A 21,374-nucleotide genomic window follows, 5' to 3' on the forward strand; every position below is an offset into this window, starting at 1 on the left:
AATTTTGTGCTATCACTAAATTCTGCATCTTTTTGAAGTTCAAGATTTCAAAGTCAATATTTCCATTTTTCAGAAGTATACATAGGTCTTTTATCATTTGACCATTTAGGTATAGGAAAATTAACAGACAAGAAACACTCTTAGAATTTGTGCTACTGTCTTATACTGTGGTTGCCATTTATTGGAAAATGAGATTGGGGAAGTTTTTCATTACCTCTCTATTAATATTATTTCTGTTATACTTTCTTCTTTTAGGGAAAAAAAATTCTCAGGTGTGCCTGGATTAAATTGATTCATTACAACCTGTCCTTTGTGACAGTTTCATAGTTTCCAAAGGAAAAGTTCATTATTTGCCCTTTTCCCACCATTTTTTAAGTCGGTTAAACAGTGAACCATTTTTAAAAAAAGACATTTAAAGACCTCATTCCCTGCCTAGGACACCGATACAGTATGGAATTGGGACTGCTTCAGATTTAGTATTACTAAAGAATTTCACTGCATACAAATTCATTCAGAAAATGATCCTCAGAGATTAGAAATCAGGGTGTACTGAGGTAGAATTATAGGAAATCAAAGGATATATTACTGCTCTGTTACCGCCAAGAACCACTGAATATTGAACCCCTGAACACTCTCTTCTAGCTGCTTTCGAAATCTATTGAACAACTGAAGCAACCAGGCAGTCACCTCGAGGAAGCAGAGGAAGAGCTTCAGGGGGACCAAGCGATGCAGGAAGACAGAGCGCCCTCTAGTGGCAACAGCACTAGGCGTGACAGCAGTGCTTGTGTGGATGACACATTGGGACAAGCTGGTGCTGTGAAGGTCAAGGAGGAACCGGTGGACAGTGATGAAGATGCTCAGATCCAGGAAATGGAATCTGGGGAGCAGGCTGCTTTTATGCAACAGGTAATAGGCAAAGATTTAGCTCCAGGATTTGTAATTAAAGTCATTATCTGAATATGAAATGCATTGCTGGTTTTGGTAAATGGATATTATTTCCTATCCATTTATATCTCTGAATGATTTGACTTTAGTGTTTAAGGATTCTGATTAATGCAGATATATCTATATATAGATCTTTCTATATACTGATCTCTATATGGATAGCAAGGTTTCTTGAAACTCTACTGTTAAGGAAATACCTGTTACACTAAAATTATACTACATCAGTATCCAAGTGATTAATAGGCTTTTAATTCATCCCAAAGCCTGACCCACCAATTACTTCTAAGGAAAATGAACTCACTGTTGGTTTTAGTTTATCTGTTGAGGTCAGTGACTGCTGGATAGTTTTCCAGTCTGATCAATGAAACATTTTATTAGTTATTGATTTTTTTTGATATGTAGAATTCAATTTTCACATTGTTGTACATAATGTATCATACTACAGTCTTGAACCCTATTAAAGTTAGTCAGCCCCTTCCTTCCTCTCTCTTTTTTTGTTAAGTGAAATGTTCTGGTTACTATGCCAGTAGTCCTAGGTTATTGTATAGATTGCAGTTGAAAATATTAGGAATAGAGGTGGTTCTAAATATATAGATGCAAAGTACAGCACTATTTTAAATATCACATTATGTCTCACCTAGTACTGCTCATTTCATTTTTATCCTGTGTTATTTGATGACATTGTTTATTGGAAAAGATCAAATGAAGCAGATGCAAATGTTGGCAAGAACTAACGTGCCGCTTTATGGTCCAATCAGATACAATATTGTATCTCCAGCTGTGGAAAAAATAGTAACAGTATGATTATTATCTGATCTGAAGTCAAAAATCATGTTTAAAAGAAGAAAATGTGTCATGTTTGATAATCATTATCACTAGGATCTCTTCAGTATAATTCCATAATGACACAATGTGTACCATACTATTTTGGCAAGTAAAAAATTAGGAAAGTTAGGTTTAACAAAAGAATCTACTTGTACATAATGCACCTTCAGAAGGACTATGTCCTTTGATGCTATGAAATGCAAACAACTTTGAAGGCAACAGAAGACTGTTTATTTAAGTCAGTTCTTTGTCAGGTTCCTGCTGTTCTACAGAAAACTGTTTCTAGGAGGCTGAACAGGAAATGCCTTGTGGAAACAGGAAGTCCAAGTGATTCATGTACTGAGGAATGTAGGGAAAAAAAACGGAGGATAGTGTTTTACTCTGTCTGTTTTTAAAGGGCACTCTATGAATTGATTTATTGTCTAAGAAAATAACACCGCAAGTAGGGAAATTATTAAGGAAGCTTTTCACTGGAACACTTCCTTCATACTCTCCTTTGATATGTTTACCTTGTTTTATAGGTTTACTTTTGTTAAGCTAGTTAAAGATTCGTTGTATTAAGACCCCTTTAATATGGATAATCCAAATTGACCTAGAATCTTTGTGAGGTTTTTTTCTATTAAAATATTTATATTTCTAAATCCGAGGTATTTTAAGGTGTAGTATCCTGTTTCAAAGGAGATATAGCAGTTTTGCCAAATGTAGACCTTGTATAACTGTATGTTACTGGCACGTGTTGTTTACATTTTGCTGTGACATTTAAAAATATTTCTTAAAAAAGGTTACTGCTAAAGATACATTATCCTTTTTTAAAAAGTCTCCATTCAAAGTAAAGTAACATAACTAGAAGTTAGAATGTTTAAAACTTTTCCATATAATGAAAGTCCTTCGATAATTTGACAAATAGTTATAATAGGCAACACTTCCTACTACCAACATATTTTGGTTAATATATTCCTTCAGATTAAAATGACTTTTTGTCAGTTGTTTTGCATTAAAAATATGGCATTCCTAAGATAAAATTTTATATTTTTTCCATCTCATAAATATACATTTTATTTAAAATCTTTTTGCAATCTCATAAAAAAGGGATAGTGCATCTTTTAAAATACATTTTATTTGGGGAGGAACATGTGGCTGAGCAAGTTTTTGTATAATATTACTGCAAAGATATGTAATCACAAACAAAAAAACCTATTTTTTATAGTGTCATTTGAGAGAGCTTCATCAGTACAGTTGGTGGACATTAATTGTTTGAATTTGATAGTCTTTGAATTTAATCAAGAAACTACCTGGAACCAGTAAAAAGGAAAGCTGGACTTAAATAATCTTAGAACTAATTGGTAATTGTCTCTTTTAAAATCTACTGTATTTATTATAATTAACACCCTTGAAGGTGATCTCTTGTTTTGTGTTGTAAATATATTGTTTGTATGTTTCTCTTCTTGCCTTCTGTTATAAGTCTCTTCCTTTCTCAAATAAAGTTTTTTTTAAAAGATCCCCTTTCATACATATGGCTTTGTGTAAACTTGATATATTTAACTGAATTTGAAACTCATGCACTAGGTCTCATATACCAAAATATATTGCCATTCTTTGTTGAAACAAGAAAATAAAGATATTTTGAGCAGTTACTTCTAATGCCATTAAAAATAATAAATCCAACAATAGTCACTTTAACCAATTTACAGCAGCCATTATCAGATAACAGACACATGTAAAATTTGTTGCAGTTTTATTTTCACTGCGTGGCCTATTTCATATGTTATCATCTTTGATGTCAACTTCTAAATATAAAATTTTATATAAATAGATATCAGTCACTTTAAAAATTCTTTTTAAAAAGGTTAATATAATCCCTTGATATAACAAACACTCAATAAATATTAAAATGAATAATTTTCTGTATCATAATAGTTATATCTATTACTGTAAGAACCTGACCTACAAGTACAAAGTGACAGTATATAAAGAAAAGAGTAATTAAACGACCTCCCTTTATATGGAAACAATTATTATAATAGTAGGATGAAGAACGAGGAGCCTGAGTCAGGTGAAGGGGCCTGGACCGTACAGGAGCCATGCTCATTGCTCCTTTTCTGCTCAGTTGCAAGCAAAACATTACTTCATAATCTGTTATTATGTGTATTTGGTTCACTAAGTTAAAAATATTTGTCTTATATTCTTCAGTTCCCTTAATCTAAACTTCAGTAGTGTCACATGAGTTAAAACTACTCTAATTCTGTAGCTAATATCATTTACTATTACAAAATGGATTATCATTCTGTAAGCCTGTAAATTTGATAATGTGGTCAGACTTGTGGGAAATATCACTGATGCTAGTCATAATTTCCTGAAAACTGCCTTTGGACTATAAAATTGTAAGATTACTTGCTTCTAGAGATCCTTAAAAAGCTGGAGAAATCAATTAGATAATGATTTTATACTATACATTTGATTTCACGAGTGTAAAGGGACTGTTTCAGTACGTATCAATGTTAGAAGCGCTTCTATTTTCTGAGGAAAATAGTTTTTGCCAACAATGAATAGCTATTTACGCCTCTTCCTCTATTCGTCAAGGCCTGCCCGCTTGGTGAAGGGGGCTGCTGAAATGGAGACTGCTACTTTATATAGTTTTAAGAAAGACAGCTTTTAAAAAAAATTGTTTCTTCATACTTATTTTTTTCTAAAATATGTCAAAAAGGAATTAAGATACTAAACATTTTTTTGAAACCGACTGTTCAACAGATATATAGGTGGACAAGAGTATTTTTTTTTTTAATTTGGCATTCCTTTGTGACTTTTTCCACTAACAGAAATATACAATTGTGGGTATATAATGATGGGTTAACAATGATAAATAATCCAGGTTTATAAATTATAACCGATTATATTATAACCAATTAGAATCTCATATATACACACACACACACACACACACACACACAAGATAAAGAGTTTGAGAGGTAGATTACCATTCCCTTTATTATTTATCATTCCTCCAACTGGGTTTTAAAGGGAAAGTATGGGTGGGGGGCAATCAAAGAACTCAGACAAATGAAACAGGATATGAGAAATGTGACTCTTCAGAATTTATTTATGTTTTAAAAGTTGTTTATTCTCACTTTATAATAATTTCTTTAAGGCTTGTAGATGGTAGGATTTAGACAATGCAACTTTGGAAGACCATTTGATTTACAAGAAGACTTTTATTTTTAACTGTTGCAAATATATTATGTACTCGGTATTGTTATAAACACTTTACATCTGTTAACACGTTAGTCCTCACAACAGCCTTACAGGGTCAGTATTATTGTCCCATTGTAGAGATGAGGGCCTTGGGACACAGAATAAGTCAAATCAAATCAAGGTCACCCAGTCAGTGGCAGTCTGGCTCCAGTTTGAACCTCGGCAATCCCATACCAGTCCTTGTTCTCAGCCTCTACCACTGAGCTGTATTTGTGCAACAACTCTTCTTTCATGTCCAAGTTTATGAAATCGTTAGTGCTTTCTTCTCTCTCTCTTTGCCCATCAGCATTTCCAAACTCTTTTGAATCAGTTTCCTCTTTCAGTCACTGCTGTAAGTAAAGAGATTGTTGTTGTTTAGTTGCTAAGTCATGTCTGGCTCTTTTTGAGACCCTATGGACTGTAGACCACCAGGCTTTTCTGTCTTTGGGATTTTCCAGGCAAGAATACTGGAGTGGGTTACCATTTACTTCACCAGGGGATCTTTCCAACCCAGGGATCAAACAAGCATCTCCTGTATTGGCAGGTGGATTCTTTACTGCTGAACCACCAGGGAAGCCCACAGAAGTCAATATAGATGTTGTAAAAAGGAAAAACAAGGATGTTTGTCTTGAGTCGTAGACCTCCTAAGTGGTTTTCCTATTGAAAGATGCATAGAGATGGTCTTGAGGGAATCTGTTGATAGTTGGTATTCTGACCACACCGCACAGAGGTTCTGGTCTTGTCCTAAGAGTGCAGGAATCTATGTTTTTCAAGCCCTTTGTGCTCTGGAGGCTGCCAGGGCCCTAAACCACTTCCTAAAATGTGTCTTGATTTTTCATAGCTTTTACCTATAATCCTTGGATTCTCCGATTCATTGTTTTCATAGTCGACTGTCTTGTATTTCTTGTATATTGTTCTGTTTCACCTGCATGTTAACTCAACTGTAGGCTGAGTATACTTGTAGTATAACTATAGGTTTCTGTATTTACTGCAGTTACTTCTTCGATTTTTGTCCTTCTGGTTTCTCTCTTCTGATTGAATAATTTCTTTGTGTGTGCGTGCTGCGTTGTTTCAGTTGTGTCCAACTCTGCAACCCTATGGACTGCAGCTTGCCAGGCTCCTCTGTCCATGGGATTCTCCAGGCAGGAATACTTGAGTAGGTTGCCATGCTCTCCTCCAGGGGATCTTCCTGACCCAAGGGTCTCTTATATCTCCTGCGTTGGCAGGAAGGTTCTTTACCACTAGCGCCACCAGGGAACCCCTCTTAACCTATTATAGAGTATTAATTCACCAAGACTTTGCAAATTATTTTTCCTCAGAATTTCTGAGCTATTTGTGGTATGTTCTCTCTGTGTGTGTGTGTGTGTGTGTGTGTTTTATTGAGATGAAATTCATATAACATAAAATGTACCATCTTAACCATTTTAAAGTGTAGAATTCAGTGGTTTTTAGTATATTTGTGGGCTTCCCTGGTGGCTTAGATGGTAAAGAATCTGCCTGCAATGAAGGAGACCCAGGTTCGATCTCTTGGTCAGGAAGATCCCCTGGAGAATGGAATCAACTCCAGTATTCTTGCCTGGGAAATCCTATAGACAGAGGAGCTTGGCAGGCTATAGTCCATGGGGTCTCAGAGTGAGACACAACTGAGTGACTTAGCAAAAAAATAATAATAATATATTCACGATGATATACAGTGATCACTACTTACTAATTCCAGAACATTTTCATCACCTCAAAGAAATTCTGTACAGTTAAGTGATCGCTCTTCATACACTCTCTTCCAGCTCCTAGGAATCACTCGTCTAATTTATGTGCCTATAGATTTGCCTTTTGTGGACATTTCATATAAATGAAATCATATACTGTGTGGCTTTTTGTGAGTCTATGTCTAGCTTCTTTCACTTTTCATCTTATTTTCAGGTTCATCCATGTTTCATCAGGTATCAGTACTTTATTTTTCTTATGTTTGGATAATAGTCTGTTGTATGAATACACTACGTTTTGCTTATCTCTTCATCAGTTGATGGATATTTGGATTGCTTTCATTTTTTGGCTTTTATGAGTAATGCTGCTGTGAACATTTGTGTACAAATTTTTGTTCTAACATGTTTTCAGGGTTTGATGGTATGTAGACCTAAGAGTGAAATGTACTGGGTCATCTGGTAACTCTGTTTAAGTTTTAAGGGACTGCTGAATTGTTTTCCACAGTGGCTAAACTATTTTATATGCCCACTAGCAATGCATGGGGAGTTCCAATTTTTCCACATCCTCTCTAACATTTGTTATTTTCTTATTTTCTTTTTTTTTTATTGTTTTCACCCTAGTGGAGGTGAAATGTTTGTTCATCGTTGTTTAGATTTCTATTTCACTAATGACTAATGAAGTTGAACATTTTTTTCATTTAGTTACTGACTATTTGCTTATCTTCTTTGGAGAAATGCCTAGTTAGGTCTTTTGCCCATTTTTTTTTTAAACATTTAAACCTCTCTCAGCATCTTTATTACAATCTCACCACGTGAACTAGGGCAGGCAGAAAAGCCTTTCTGGCATTATGATTTTTTAACATTTATTTTTAATTGGAGGACAATTGCTTTACAATATTGTGTTGACTTCTGCCGTACAACAACGTGAATCAGCCGTAAGTATACATATGTCCCCTCCCTCTTGAACCTCCCCTGCAACTCCGCCTCCCTCCCCATCCTCCCCCCCCCCCACCAGGTTGTCAGAGAGCACTGAACTGAGCTCCTCCTGTTGTACAGCAACTTCCCATTAGCTATCTATTGTGCATAGTGTAATATATGTTTTAAAGCTACTCTCTCGGTTTGTCCCATGCTCTCCTTCCCTTGCTTTTGCCCGTTTTTTAATTGCCCTGTCTTTTTACTGTTGAGTCATAAGAGATTTTAAATATATTCTGGTTATGCATGCTAAGTTGCTTCAGTTGTGTCTGACTCTTTGCAACCTGTGGACTGTAGCCTGCCAGGCTCCTCTGTCCATGGGATTCTCCAGGCAAGAATACTGGAGTGGGTTGCCAGGCCCTTCCTCCTCCAGGGAATCTTCCCTACACAGGGACGGAACCCACTCTCTTCTGTCTCCTGTGTTGGCAGGCAGGTTTTTACCACTAGTGCCACCTGGATGCTAGACCATTATCATGTATATGAGTTGCAAATATTTTCTCCCATTCCCTGGGTTGTCCTCTCATCTTCCTGATAGTGTCTTTTGATGCACAAACATTTTTAACTTTATTGAAGTCTATTCATCTTTTTTTTTTATCTTGTTATGATATGTTTCTTAATGTGGCAAAGATTTGTACCTATGTTTCCTTCTAAGCATTTTATAATTTTATAACTTACTTTTAGGTATTTGATCTTTTTTGAGTTATATACATTGTTTTTATTTCTCCCTGCTTTGTGTTTTTTTTTTTTTTTAAAGATGAGAATTTACTGATTGTTGAGCTCCACTTGCTCTTGCGTCTCCATTTACCTCATTTCTGATTGATCTGGTCTGCTTTTCCACTATCCTGGTGTTCCCTGTTGCTTCCAAGATTTCCATGGTACTTTGTTTTTTTTTTTCTTGTCAATTAAATGCTATAATCTTGATGTTTATTATATCTAATATAAACTGGAAAATGTTCTGTATTTTTCCTTTAAGAAATGCTTTTTTCCTTGTGATCTTTAGAAACTAAATCAAATTCATTGTTCTTCATTTATATAACTTGAAAATTCTATCTTGGTGTTATCATTTTTACTTATGTCTGCATTGCATTTAAATTTTGTGATGAAGTTATTATGTTCAAGTCTTTGCCTTTTGTTCTCCTGTTAATGGCAAAGAATCCTGTATTTGTATTTCCAAACTGGTAGCCATGTGTAGCTATGAAAATTTAAAATGTGACTGACACAAATTGAGATATGATTTAATAAAATATCAGATTTCAAAGACATAGTATAAAAATATATTTATTAATACCTAAGAAATGATGTCATACTGCCTTCCCTGGTGGCTCAGTGGTAAAGAACCACCTGATAATGCAGGAAACCTGTGTTCAGCCTCTGGGTCGGGAAGATCCCCTGGAGAAGGAAATGACAACCCACTCCAGTACTCTTGCCTAGAGAATCCCATGGACAGAGGAGCCGAGTGGGCTACAATCCCCGGGGTCACAAAAGAGTCAGACTAAAACAACAACACCGAAAACATATATTGATTACATATAAAAAATAGTATTGTTAATGTATTAGGTTATATAACATTATTAAAATTTATGTCTCTTGCCTTATTTTCCTCCTTTAATGTGGCTGTTAGAGTATTTAAGATTGTATATGTAGCTTGCATTTGTGATCTGCATTCTGTTAGTATACAACACTGCTCTTAGCTCATCTTCCTCTCATGTTAATAGATGGATCTCACTACCTCATTTTGGAAATAGTTGGATATGAAATCTGAACAAATGAATATTTGCTCTTGCCAATATCTTTCTAATGCTGTTATTTAATCTAATAAATAGATATAAAATGTGTTAATGAGATCTGTGGCACCTTAAGGGTTTAAGGATCTCTTTACTGTTTGCCTTAAAGACAACTCAGAGTCTATCAATGTGTTGTATTAATACTGTCAGTCTTAAAGACAGTTCACTCACTACTCTACTCTCATCTCAGCTGATAAGTTTATCTTCTGAAAGTGCACTGCTGCTTCTCACTCTTCCATTTCTGTCTCTCAAACCCCATTGAGACACTGGGATCAAGTCACCTTTGATCATCTCCTTTATCTCTTTATTTTTTTCTGAAAATATATATTATATTGAAGTATAGTTGACTTACAGTGTTCCAGGTACATAGCAAGGTGATTCCGTTTAATGTATACACATAAATTATTCTTGGGATTATTTTCCATTATAGATTATTGCAAGATATTGACTATAGTTCCCTGTGCTAACAGCTAACCTTCTTTATCTCTTATAAGCAGTTGGCACTCCTATTTCTGCCTTCCTTGCCATCATATTTCTTTACTCTGTCTTTGGCTCTGTTTTTCCCAGTCACTACCATAATTAATACTAAAATTCCTTTCTAAAAACAAATCATTGCAAGAGCTTCCTTTCATTATCAGTGTCCTCTTTTACTAATTCAGTTAACTTACTGTCAAGTTACAATGCCGCTTTTCCATTCTCTAAGGCATAACCTACAGTAACGTCTTCCTAATCTCTTTACCGAAAGGCTATCATCCAGTTTCAGTCCTCATAATTCAACCTTTATATTCTGAGTGGTAACTTATCCTTTCCAATTTAATTTAATCACTTTCCATGTGAGGCAAATTTCCAATTTGGAGTTCCAATTGCATGACTTTCAGCAAACTTTTTCACTCCCCGAAAAGTCCTTAACTTCCTTTTTCAAAATTTTCTCTTTCTCTGATTTCTCTAATCCACCCAAACTACTCTGTCAACTTAGAATCAATTCCATAGGACTTACCACATAGTTTTTTCTTTTATTATTACCTTTCTGTCATCATATCATTTTGCTTTTAAAGCAAGGGAAAATATACAGTGCTCCTGGAACCACAGAAGGAATTTCTGGAGTACTCAATTAAATCCTGTTTGAATGATTTTTGTTTTACATTTCTCTTATTCAGATTTCTTAATGGTTAAAGGATATTTTCTTCCATGTCATGATTACAGGTTCACTTTTGTTTTCTAATGTGAAATGTAGATTCAGTTTTCACTTGTTGGACTACTTATTGTGTTGAATGTCTGCATTAGTAACATTTTCCTTAAGCTGGCTCTAGTAATAATAGTTACTGTTTCATTTTCAGCTAGGTGTAAATGATGAAGTTTTTTTCTTGATGAATTTGTTATTTGCTACTGCCCAGAACTTACGAGTTTATTTTCTTAATTTGTGTTCTGTATTAATCATTATTCAATTATAATATCTGATGGAAATGTTTAGATAAAAATACAATATCTGAATTTTCATAGCCTGTTTATAGTACAGGTATCTCAGAAATATTGTGAATTTAGTTCCAGAGCACTGCTATAAAGTGAGCCACGCTATCTATTTAGCTTCCCAGTGCATGTAAAAGTTATGTTTACACTATAGTCTATTAAGTGTGCAATAGCAGTGTGTCAAAAAATGTACACATATCTTAATTTGAAAATAAAGCTGTTGGGAAAATGGCACCGATAGATACTTGAGGCAGGTTTGCCAAAAACTTTCAATTTGTAAAAAAACATAATATCTTCAAAGTGCAGTAAAGTGAAGCACAATAAAATGAGGTATGTCTGAATTAATTTTTCTATGTCCATATAGTCGATATAATTTTTGGAACTTGGGGCTTGGAAAGAAGACAAAATTATTAATACTAAGAGAATGAATCAACCTTACTTTTATGCATATTTAATTAAGGAAAACTATTTCTGAACCTAGAAATTCTGTGTTGTTTTGATTGTGTACACCACAAACTTGAACAGTGGCACTGTCCTTGAGATTCATGTGTGGAACTGTGTTATAGGTGTAGCTGCCTAGTGATGACAATGCTAATTCTTTAGTTGGACTGAAGTTCCAACTCTTAACTTTGTCTGCCAGCAACTCTACCTCCAAATTACTTAATTCTGCTGAGCCTTAGTTTGCTGGTTTATAAAGTGTGATTAACAATTTTTATCTTTATCAGGGATTTATAAAACATAAATGGATTTATTTGAGTAATACCAATGCATGCTAGCAAAATTGATGCTGAGTAAAAATTTTCAAATGTTATTAATATTATTAGGAACTTCTTGAAACTTCAGTAACTTTCTTTTTTCTTCTTGGCTGGAACCTAGCTCACACTCAGTTTCACTTTATAATAATGAATAACTTTCTCTTCAGTGACTAAAGAAACCTAAGAACAGTGCTTCCCCATCTTTTCGATGTTCCAGCTCACTCAGAAAATGGCAGTAGATACACGGCATGGGTCCCTGCAGGAGGCAGCTTCGGCTCTTCCTCCCTGTCCCAAGGACTGCGAGTGAGCAGTCTAGAATCAATTGAACTGCAGCCCTTTCGTGACTCGAGGGGCAGTACCCTAGTTGGATTGTTCTTTGGGAGACCCTGTGAGTACCTGTCTCCTCTCTTCCTCTCATTCCCTTTCCATCTGTCTCCTTTCACCTCCCATAAAAAGAACCCCAGATTTATTTCATCATTTTTCAACCAAGGATTCACCAAATTTAAGTCAACTCTAGGTATAAATGATGCACATGATCTTAGTTCCAAAGAGTAGATTAGGAAAATAATTGATTTTAGGGGGGGGTCTTCAGATAAGCTGTTGATACTCAGTTCTTCCCACCCTATTACAGGATCAAGAAGCAAAACTCTGAAAATCTGCCTTGCCTAGGAGCCTGCGTGACAGATTTTCTTCTCATATTTGCATTGGGCTCTTTTTCAAAACAGAGTGAAATAAACGAGTACTGAAATTTCTGTCTTTGTTTCTTAAGAAAATGCTCTGAGGGGTATTCATCTGGGATGGTGTGCAAAGTGGGGGCTCTGTTATCTCTGGTTTGGTTTGCTAAGCCTTTCCATCTTGAAACAAGAAATCTTGCAATGATTTCTTGATCTTAAGTGAATTGCTTCCTAAGTTTGAATAGTCATCAGTCCTCTCTATCACTTTCACTTAACGTGATAAAGAAACTTATTTCACACTGTATTTTTAGTATTTTAGATATGTCCTGGTCATGGTATAGTGGTGCTATCAAATTCCTTTTTCTGCTTTATACTTTATGAGTTAAATTTAGCACTTAGTTTTCTGATATACATTTTAAATGGTTTGATTTTTACTTCATTGCTTGAATTACCTGACAAACTTGTGAAAATATCCAACTTTATTCTTTTATTTTTTTTATCTTCCTTACCTGATATATATTTTAAGTATTTCTGTATATCCTATAGCTTTATGTATGTGCAATAGTTAGTTGTACCTCTACATAATTAAATAGAGAAGCAGATTTAAAAAGCCGGGATATTTTTCCCTAGAATATGTTCAATTTTTAAAGTTCTGGATTTTTTTTCCCCCATCATAATTAGGATTAAATTTTTGAAATGAGATTTTACTTTGGTTACTTTAACAGCCTAAACCATATTGGTTTTTTAATCTACTTTTTTTTTAGTATAATTTACATACAAAAATCTGCTTATATCTATGTACACTTGGTGAATTTTGACAAATATATACATCACAATCTGGATGTAGAATGTTTATACACTTTAAAGAGTTCTCTCCTGCTCCTTTTTAATCAATCCCCCACCCCCAGTCTCTACTGGGCCACTGGCAAACCATCTGTTTCCTGTCACTGCACATTAATTTTGATTTTTCTAGAATTTCATATAAATAAATCACATAAAAAGTCTGTGATATTTTCAGTCTTTTCTTTTAGTCAAAAATGCTTCTGACATCCATCCATGTGCATACCAGTAAAATGGTCTTTTTTAAATTGCCAAATAGTATTCCATTATATCAGTATGCCACGATTTGCTTGTGCAGTCATCCATTGATGGGCATGTAAGTTGTTTCCAAGTATGGACAGTTATGGGTGAAGCTGCAGTGAATATTGTATTCAAGTATTAGTAGGCAATTGCCTTTATTTCTTTGAGTAAATACCTAGGGTTAGTAGTACTGATTTGTATGTTAAGTGTATATTTAGCTTTATTTTAAAAAGCTGCCAAAATATTTGTCGTTGGATATTTTTCACTGTCATCAGCTATGTATGAGAATTTCTGTTGCCAGCACTTGGTATTTTCAGATTTTTTTTTTACTTTATATATTCTAGTGGATGTGTAGTGGATTCTTGTGGCTTTGGGTTTCCCTGGTATCTTATGATTTGACTTACTTTTCTTGTGCTTATTGGCCATTTGTAGATCTTCTTCGGTAAATTGTCAATTCAGTTATGTTGCATGATTTTTTATTGAAACATTTGTCTTTATTATTGGGTATAGGAGTAACATATATTCAGGACACAGTTCATTTCTAGATGTATGTATACACTGCAAATATTTTCACCTAAACCTATATAGCTTGTCTTTTATTTTGAAGAGTAGAATGTTTGAGTTTTAGTATGTCCCAATCTGTCACTTTTTTCTTCTAAGATTAGTGCTTTAGTGTCCTATCCAAGAAAGATTTGCTTTTATATTCTCTCCTTTTAGTTTATTTTTTAAGTTTAAGGCAAAGAGCCATTTTGAGTCATATAATTTTGTGTATGAAGGAAGGCTGAAGATCATTTTCTTACCTAGGGTAGCCAAAGTTTTCAGCACCAGTTTTTGTAAGAATTGTGCTTGTTCCTTTGAAATATCCTGGTGGTGTTGTTAGGAATCAATTGAACTTATGTGTGTGAGCAAATCTATGAACTCTTTCCTGTATTCCATTGATCTATATGTCTACATGTGTGCATGCTAAGTCACTTCAGTCGTGTCTACCTCTGCTTACTATGGACTGTGGCCTTCCAGGCTTCTCTGTCCATGGGATTCTCCAGGCAAGAATACTGGAGTGGGTTTCCAATGCCCACCTCCAGGGGATCTTCCTGACCCAGGGATCTAATCCGAGTTTCCTTACATCCCTTGCATTAGCAGGCGAGTTCTTGACCACTAGCACCACCTGGGAAGCACATCTACACCAAAGCCACAGAATCTGGATTAACATTGCTTTATAGCAAGTCTTGAAATCAGATAATGTATTTTTATTCTGCTTGTTTTTAAGCCTTTACACATACAACTTGATTTGAATTTACCTCTGTGCCATTTTCTTTGTTTGCATTCTGCTTTTGTTCACTGAGCTTCTTGTATCTGTGGCTTTGCACTTTTTTTAAAATTTGGGGGAAATGTCAAGCATTGTTCATTCTAATATTTTCACTTTCTCTTTTTGGAGACTCCAGTTACACCTAGTATCAGACCGCTTGATACTGTCTCACAAGTCTGTAAGTCTCTGGGCATTTTTTATTACACTTAATTCTATTTCAGTTTGTGTAGTTTATATTACTGTACTCATCTTTTCTTCCTAGTGAAAACTTCTTTTAGTCACACCCATCGAATTGTTCATTTTAAGGTGTTGTATTTTTCAGATCTACAAGTTCCATTTGGTTCTTATATATAATTTCCATTTATGTCTTCATTATATTCATATTTTCCTTTAAATCCTTGAGCATATTTATATTTAAGTCTATTTTTTGCTTTTGTATTCTCTGCCATTTTTGTGTCGGCTACTACTGCTTAATTTTTCTCTTAGATATTGTTCTTGTCTTACTACTCCTTTCACTGTGTAGTAAATTTTCATTAGATGTCAGATAATTTAAATCGTCTTTCTTTAAAGAATATTGATCACTTTAGCTTTTTCGAGACTTGTCTTTCAATTTTGTTAGAGCAAGTCTATAGAATTATTGACTCTAACTCTGGTTTTTCTCTCTCACTAAGTGGTGAACTCTCTGGGCCTCTACTGAACAGTCTGAGATGATCCTAGGGAGTTAACAATCTTAGCCTTGCGCCCTGGGGCAGGGTTGAGGATGGAAACTGGAAGATGGGATTCAGTAAAGTATAAAGAGACAAATATAATATTTTGGGGAGGAGAAAGGAGCTGGTTTAGCTCACTCTTAGGCCTGGCTTCACTTTCAAAGCTGATCACTAACAGGCTTCTACCAAGTCAGTTCTTCCTTATGGCTTGACTATTTTCTCCTAGGCTTTAAATTTCTTGGATTTTTAGTTATCTTTACATTCAGCTTCCCTGGTGGCTCAGATGGTAAAGAATCTGCCTGCAATGCAGGAGACCAGGGTTTGATTCCTGGGTCAGGAAGATCCCCTGGAGACAGAAAAAGCAACCCACTCCAGTACTCTTGCCTGGAGAAGTCCATGGACAGAGGAGCCTGGTGGGCTACAGTCCATAGAGTCGCAAAGAGTCAGACACAGCTGAAGCCACTTAGCACACTCATGCATTAATTCTGAAGGCATACATGAAGGGAACAAAGGTTAATAGTTTCTTATCGATTTCTAGAGTGTACACACATAGCCTGAATGGGCATCGCTAACCTGTCTGTATTAGATGACCTTTTGGCATCCTACAATTATATAGAATAAACCAAGTTAAAAACAGCAATGCCAGCAAATTTTCAAAAACATTTCAAACCAATTTGAAGAGTTAGAGTCCACCACTCTCTCCCTCTCTGATTTCCTCCCTCCCTCCTTCCTTTCTTTCTTTCTCTGTCCTTCCCTCTCCCCAGCTAATCCCCCCCTTTTATTTTCTGAGTAATATTGAATCCCAGTAAATTGAGCATGTTTTTGTAGTTAAAGATTATACCATAATCTTATTAGATTATTGTTCATCAATTCAGTAAACTCTTTCATATATTTATAGTAAAAAATCATAAATCTAATGAAAATTCTTAAGTTCAAGTATGAAAAGCATAAATAATGAAATACTTAGAACATCTGAATACTAGCTACCATAAAAGAAAATTTTACCAAAAAAATACTGAATACCACTTACTTTTGTATATCATGCTGCTGCTGCTAAGTCGCTTCAGTCGTGTCCGACTCTGTGTGACCTCATAGATGGCAGCCCACCAGGCTCCCCCATCCCTGGGATTCTCCAGGCAAGAACACTGGAGTGGGTTGCCATTTCCTTCTCCAATGCATGAAAGTGAAAAGTGAAAGTGAAGTCACTCAGTCGTGTCTGACTCTTCGCAACCCCATGGACTGCAGCCCATCAGGCTCCTCCATCCATGGGATTTTCTAGACAAAAGTACTGGAGTGAAGTGCCATTGCCTTTTCCGTATATTATACCACGTATTTAATATTTCTGTTTAAAAAGAGACATGATCTTCACTGATTGTTAATTTTCTGTGTCTTTAAGTTAAAATTATCTTACCATCTTCTAATTTAGGATTCCTATGAAGCAGTTTTCTTGCCTCTAGTTTTCCATCACCATACTTCTTTATGTAAGACACAATTACTTCTTTATGTAACACACAATTACTATTTCATAGTTTGTGTTCTTTACATTAGAAATCAATGCTAATAAAAATCATGATTGATAAAAAAGGATAACACCTACCAGAAAAATTCTTCTAGAAACTTGAAAGTATAGATATGTTTAAAATCATGGTGTCTTAATCAAAAGCCTAGAATTTATTGGCTGACTTAGAGAAGATTATGTAATCGGATGAGAATTAGAGAGAGCATGGAAGAAGAATTTTCTCAAGAGATTCCATAAGCTCTATTCCTTTTTTCAATAGATCTCTTTATTTTCAATCGATTATGGGGAGGGAGGATGTAAAATTGATGGTAAATGAGCAATAGATTTAATTTTAACTCTGATTCAGAAGTATTGAGGTTTTGATTTAATTTTGTGTAGAAATATATCCTTAAAACAGAATCTTGGCTTAAGTTAAAGTGTTGGTAAACCTTAGGGGAGTTTCTTTTTCATTCTCTTTAATTATCATGGGCTTTTCAGTAGCTCCTAAAGTGAATTAGGAAGTTTTTAGGCATTTGGCATTAAAGTCCAAGCCCAGGGAGTTTAGGTGGTTATGCAACTTATGATTCTTGGATGGTGTGTTGATACTGTATATTGTTTAATGGTTACATTTTCCTTGACTAGTATAAAAGATTTACTGTTACAGTTTGTGTGTGGCCAGGCAGTAGCATATGGAAAAGCTGTTTCCTGCTATTTAATTTAATTAGCCAAATCACGTGCCAGCCTTCGGGCATGTCACTCTGGACCTCTGAGGCTCTTTGTCTATCAAAGAGATGGACAATATCTTGGCTTTGTTTGGTTGCTCTGCATGCTGCAGATAAAACTACTGAAATTCTGACTGTTTGTTTAACCAAATCTTTGCATTTTTATCATTTGGCTTTGATTTTCTTAAAAAAAAAAATGATGACATTTTGGCCTTAGGAAGAAGAAAAAGAAATATAGAGGCTATGAAGAAGAGCTGCTGTTCTTCATGGTTTAATATTGAGTTGAAAATGTTATCATTTTCTGATCAGAAAATTTTAGTTACTACTTTGTTAGTAGAAACTCAAAACAATTATTATTGAGTTATTTTAGGTGACAAACTATCATTTTAAATCAAGCCTTTTTTTCTTTTTTGTTCATGAATGTGTTTAATGTGATTTTCTTCATCTTGCCAAATCACTAAATCTTACAGTGTGAATTTATTGCCAAAGAAGAAAATATTTCATTTGATACTTTGTGCAAGAATATTTTAGTTTACTTTTGGTTTCACAGGAAGTACAATGGTTAAAACATTCAATCACTTCAAGACTTGTTCCCAATATTTTAGCCTTTCTTTCAGGGTCAAAGATATTTTTTACATTTTTAAATTAATGTGTTCAAATTTTAACGATTCTCTTTAATTATACTTTAGTCTCAATTATATTCCTAATTTCTTCAAACTTCAAAGTTAGTGAAGAATACTTGAAAAAACAGAAGATTTAAAATTATATTCTGAAACTGATTTGCAATGAGGACTTTTGCCTAAATTTCCAGCTAAATTAAGCAACTTCCAAGAGTCAAAATGACTTGCCCAAGGTAATAAACACATCTGAATATCCACATTTTAAAATTAGGTGTCCAAGATTTGAGTCTTAATTAATTTAGATACATTCACAATTCAGTTAAACCACATGGAGCACCTACTCAGGGTGTACTCCTATCCCAGATATTATAGCCCCCACCTTCTGACATCACTTGGCCTTTGGAGCAAAGCAAAGGACCTGTATTAAATACATGACCATCAGTCTCAAAGGAAATACCTTTGTTCTAAAGCTAATAATAAGTCTATTTCATTTGAGTAGACTGGGAATTTTTGACAACATTTTTTGCAGATTTTATTTTGATAGAATTTGCAAATAAGATCCTTATCTTTAAATCATTTTTTAATTAAAATACAAGTTAAGTGGTAAAGAAAAGAGAATTAAAACCTAAATATGTAAATCCTCTTAACCAATTCAATTCTTACAATGTACATTTATAATAATACAGACTTGTATGATGGCCTGATTGTTAATATGGGTCCCACCACTCATGCAAGGTGTTAGGGACCTTTGATCTACAAGGATTTTGAGTTTTGTTTAAGAGCAAGCAAACTTCCACAGTAAAGTGAAAGCTGCATGTTTTTTTTTTTATCTCTTGTAGCTTTTCATAAGCAGTTCTTCAGTGTAATGGTACTTAAATATTCAAAATTGTGTCTGTTTTCAGATTCATTATTGTATTCTATTGTTCTTTATAATGGCTAATTTTTCACCTAATTTTTTTTTTAATCTATGTTTGTGTGTGCTAACTCATTTCAGTCATGTCCGACTCTGTGCAGCCCTATGCGCTGTATGGCCTGCCAGGCTCCTTTGTCCATGGGGATTCTCCAGGCAAGAATACTGGAGTGGGTTGCCATGCCCTCTTTCCAGACCCAGGGATCAAACCTGCATCTCTTAAATCTCCTGCGTTGGTAAGCAGGTTCTTTACCACTGCTGCTGCTAAGTCGCTTCAGTCAGGTCCGACTCTGTGCGACCCCATAGATGGCAGCCCACCAGGCTCCCCCGTCCCTGGGATTCTCCAGGCAGGAACACTTTACCACTAGCACCACCTAAATATGATTTTCTGAGGGCACACACATACCACCACACGCTGATTGGAGAATGAAGTAATATCCATTCAAGAGAATTCACATTGCTGGTAACTTTTTAACAATGAATATTTTTCTATTATTGAGAAACACTCATATTCTCTACAGAAAAATAAACTTAGGACAGAAATACAGTTATTCTTCATGAAGCTCTGTTTTTCAATATTGATGTTTTTTAAAAAAACTTATTGAGTAAAACATGACTGAGGTTTGAAATGAAATTAGCAAGGAAGTGACAGATAACTCAGATATATAGATCCGTTTAATATTTTCTAAGGAAACTGTATTTGTTATTAACTTAAACAAAGACTTGAATATAGGTACAATCTCGTACAAGTTGGTTTCATCTAGAAAATATAACCCTTGAAAAATTCTAATATTTTTTTTTAAAAAAGAATAACCATGGTGAGGGTAATTATGCAATTTCATATAGATATTTACGAAAAAATCAAGCTGTGTCAGAGGGTTTTTAATTAAAACCTTATTAACTTATGAGTTAATTGCACTTGTAGCAAACATTAATCCAAATTTTCTTTGTACATCAGCCTAAAGTTTTATTTCATGCACACTTTCAAGTGTGTGATATGTGTAAACTGCCTAATGTCCTTCATCTCTTTTTTCATTTTTAAATTGCCATTCAGCCTAATAAGGGCTTCCCTGGTGGCTCAGATGGTAAAGCGTCTGCCTGCAATGCGGGAGACCTGGGTTCGATCCCTGGATTGGGAAGATCACTTGCAGAAGGAAATGGCAACCCACTCCAGTACTCTTGCCTGGAAAATTTCATGGACAGAGGAGCCTCGTAGGCTACAGTCCATGGGATCGCAAAGAGTCGGAGACGACTGAGCAACTTCACTTCACTTCAGCCTTATAAACTGTAGTAGTTCAGACCAATTCAGTAAATGTGTACTGGGACTTGAGCCAGGTTCTGAGAAGATGAGTATAGAATATCAAGATAGGTACCCATAAAGACTTCTAAATTTACCATTCCATAGAGAAATGGACAGATAAACAAATAAGTTACATTGTCATTTGTGCCACCATGGTAAAAATAGAGATAAAGTACAAAATCTGCATATGTGCTCAATCATGTCCAACTCTTTGAGACTCCATGGACTGTAGCCTGCCAGGCTCTTCTTCCCATGGGATTTCCCAGTCAAGAATACTGGAGTGGGTTGCCATTTCCTTCTCCAGAGGATCTTCTCTACCCAGGGATCAAACCCACATCTCCTGCATTGGCAGGTGGGTTCTTTACCGCTGAGCCACCAGGGAAGCCCCAAAATTCCTTATAGGTCTTGATGAAAGTCTTACACCTCTAACTTGCTCAACTATGACCAAAATCCACATCAACTGTTCTTGTTCTTTCCAACAACCATTGCTACCTGTGGATAGAACTCAGAGCTCAGCAAAGCGTTTGGCATCTTGTCCCTTGGACATCCTTAAGACCATAGGGAGAAGCTTGAGGTTCCCATGCTATTCTGTACACCGAATTACTCCAAAAAATAGCTTCCACTGATAATTATGAGTTGATACTTTTGTTTGTTATATGACAGTGGAGAAGATTTATCAAAGAGATTACCTATTTCCTTTAAGATTGAGGGGACTTTAGTATTTTTTCACTGGTTCATTAAAATAAGAGAATATTTCAGGGAGAAATTACATTTTTAACTATTATATTTCAACTCTACTTTTTACAAGCTATAGTTATCAAAATCTGAGCCAATATATGGGGGATGAGTTTTCTAAGTGCAATTAAGTATGAGCATAT

The 21,374-nt window shown here is 35.1% G+C and overlaps 1 protein-coding gene across 25 annotated transcripts in view; it reads left to right on the forward strand.

Moving 5' to 3' along the window:
• HDAC9 (histone deacetylase 9) overlaps positions 1–21,374 on the forward strand; it is a 1,063,328-nt gene that overhangs the window by 683,374 nt on the left and 358,580 nt on the right. For 20 of the 25 annotated variants that reach the window (XM_042248291.2, XM_060414369.1, XM_042248295.2 and 17 more), the window contains 1 exon segment: positions 643–906. In XM_042248291.2, coding sequence (XP_042104225.1) covers positions 643–906 — 264 coding nt within the window. 25 annotated transcript variants of the gene reach the window in all.

Source organism: Ovis aries, chromosome 4 (assembly GCF_016772045.2).
Source record: "Ovis aries strain OAR_USU_Benz2616 breed Rambouillet chromosome 4, ARS-UI_Ramb_v3.0, whole genome shotgun sequence".
Lineage (NCBI taxonomy): Eukaryota > Metazoa > Chordata > Mammalia > Artiodactyla > Bovidae > Ovis > Ovis aries.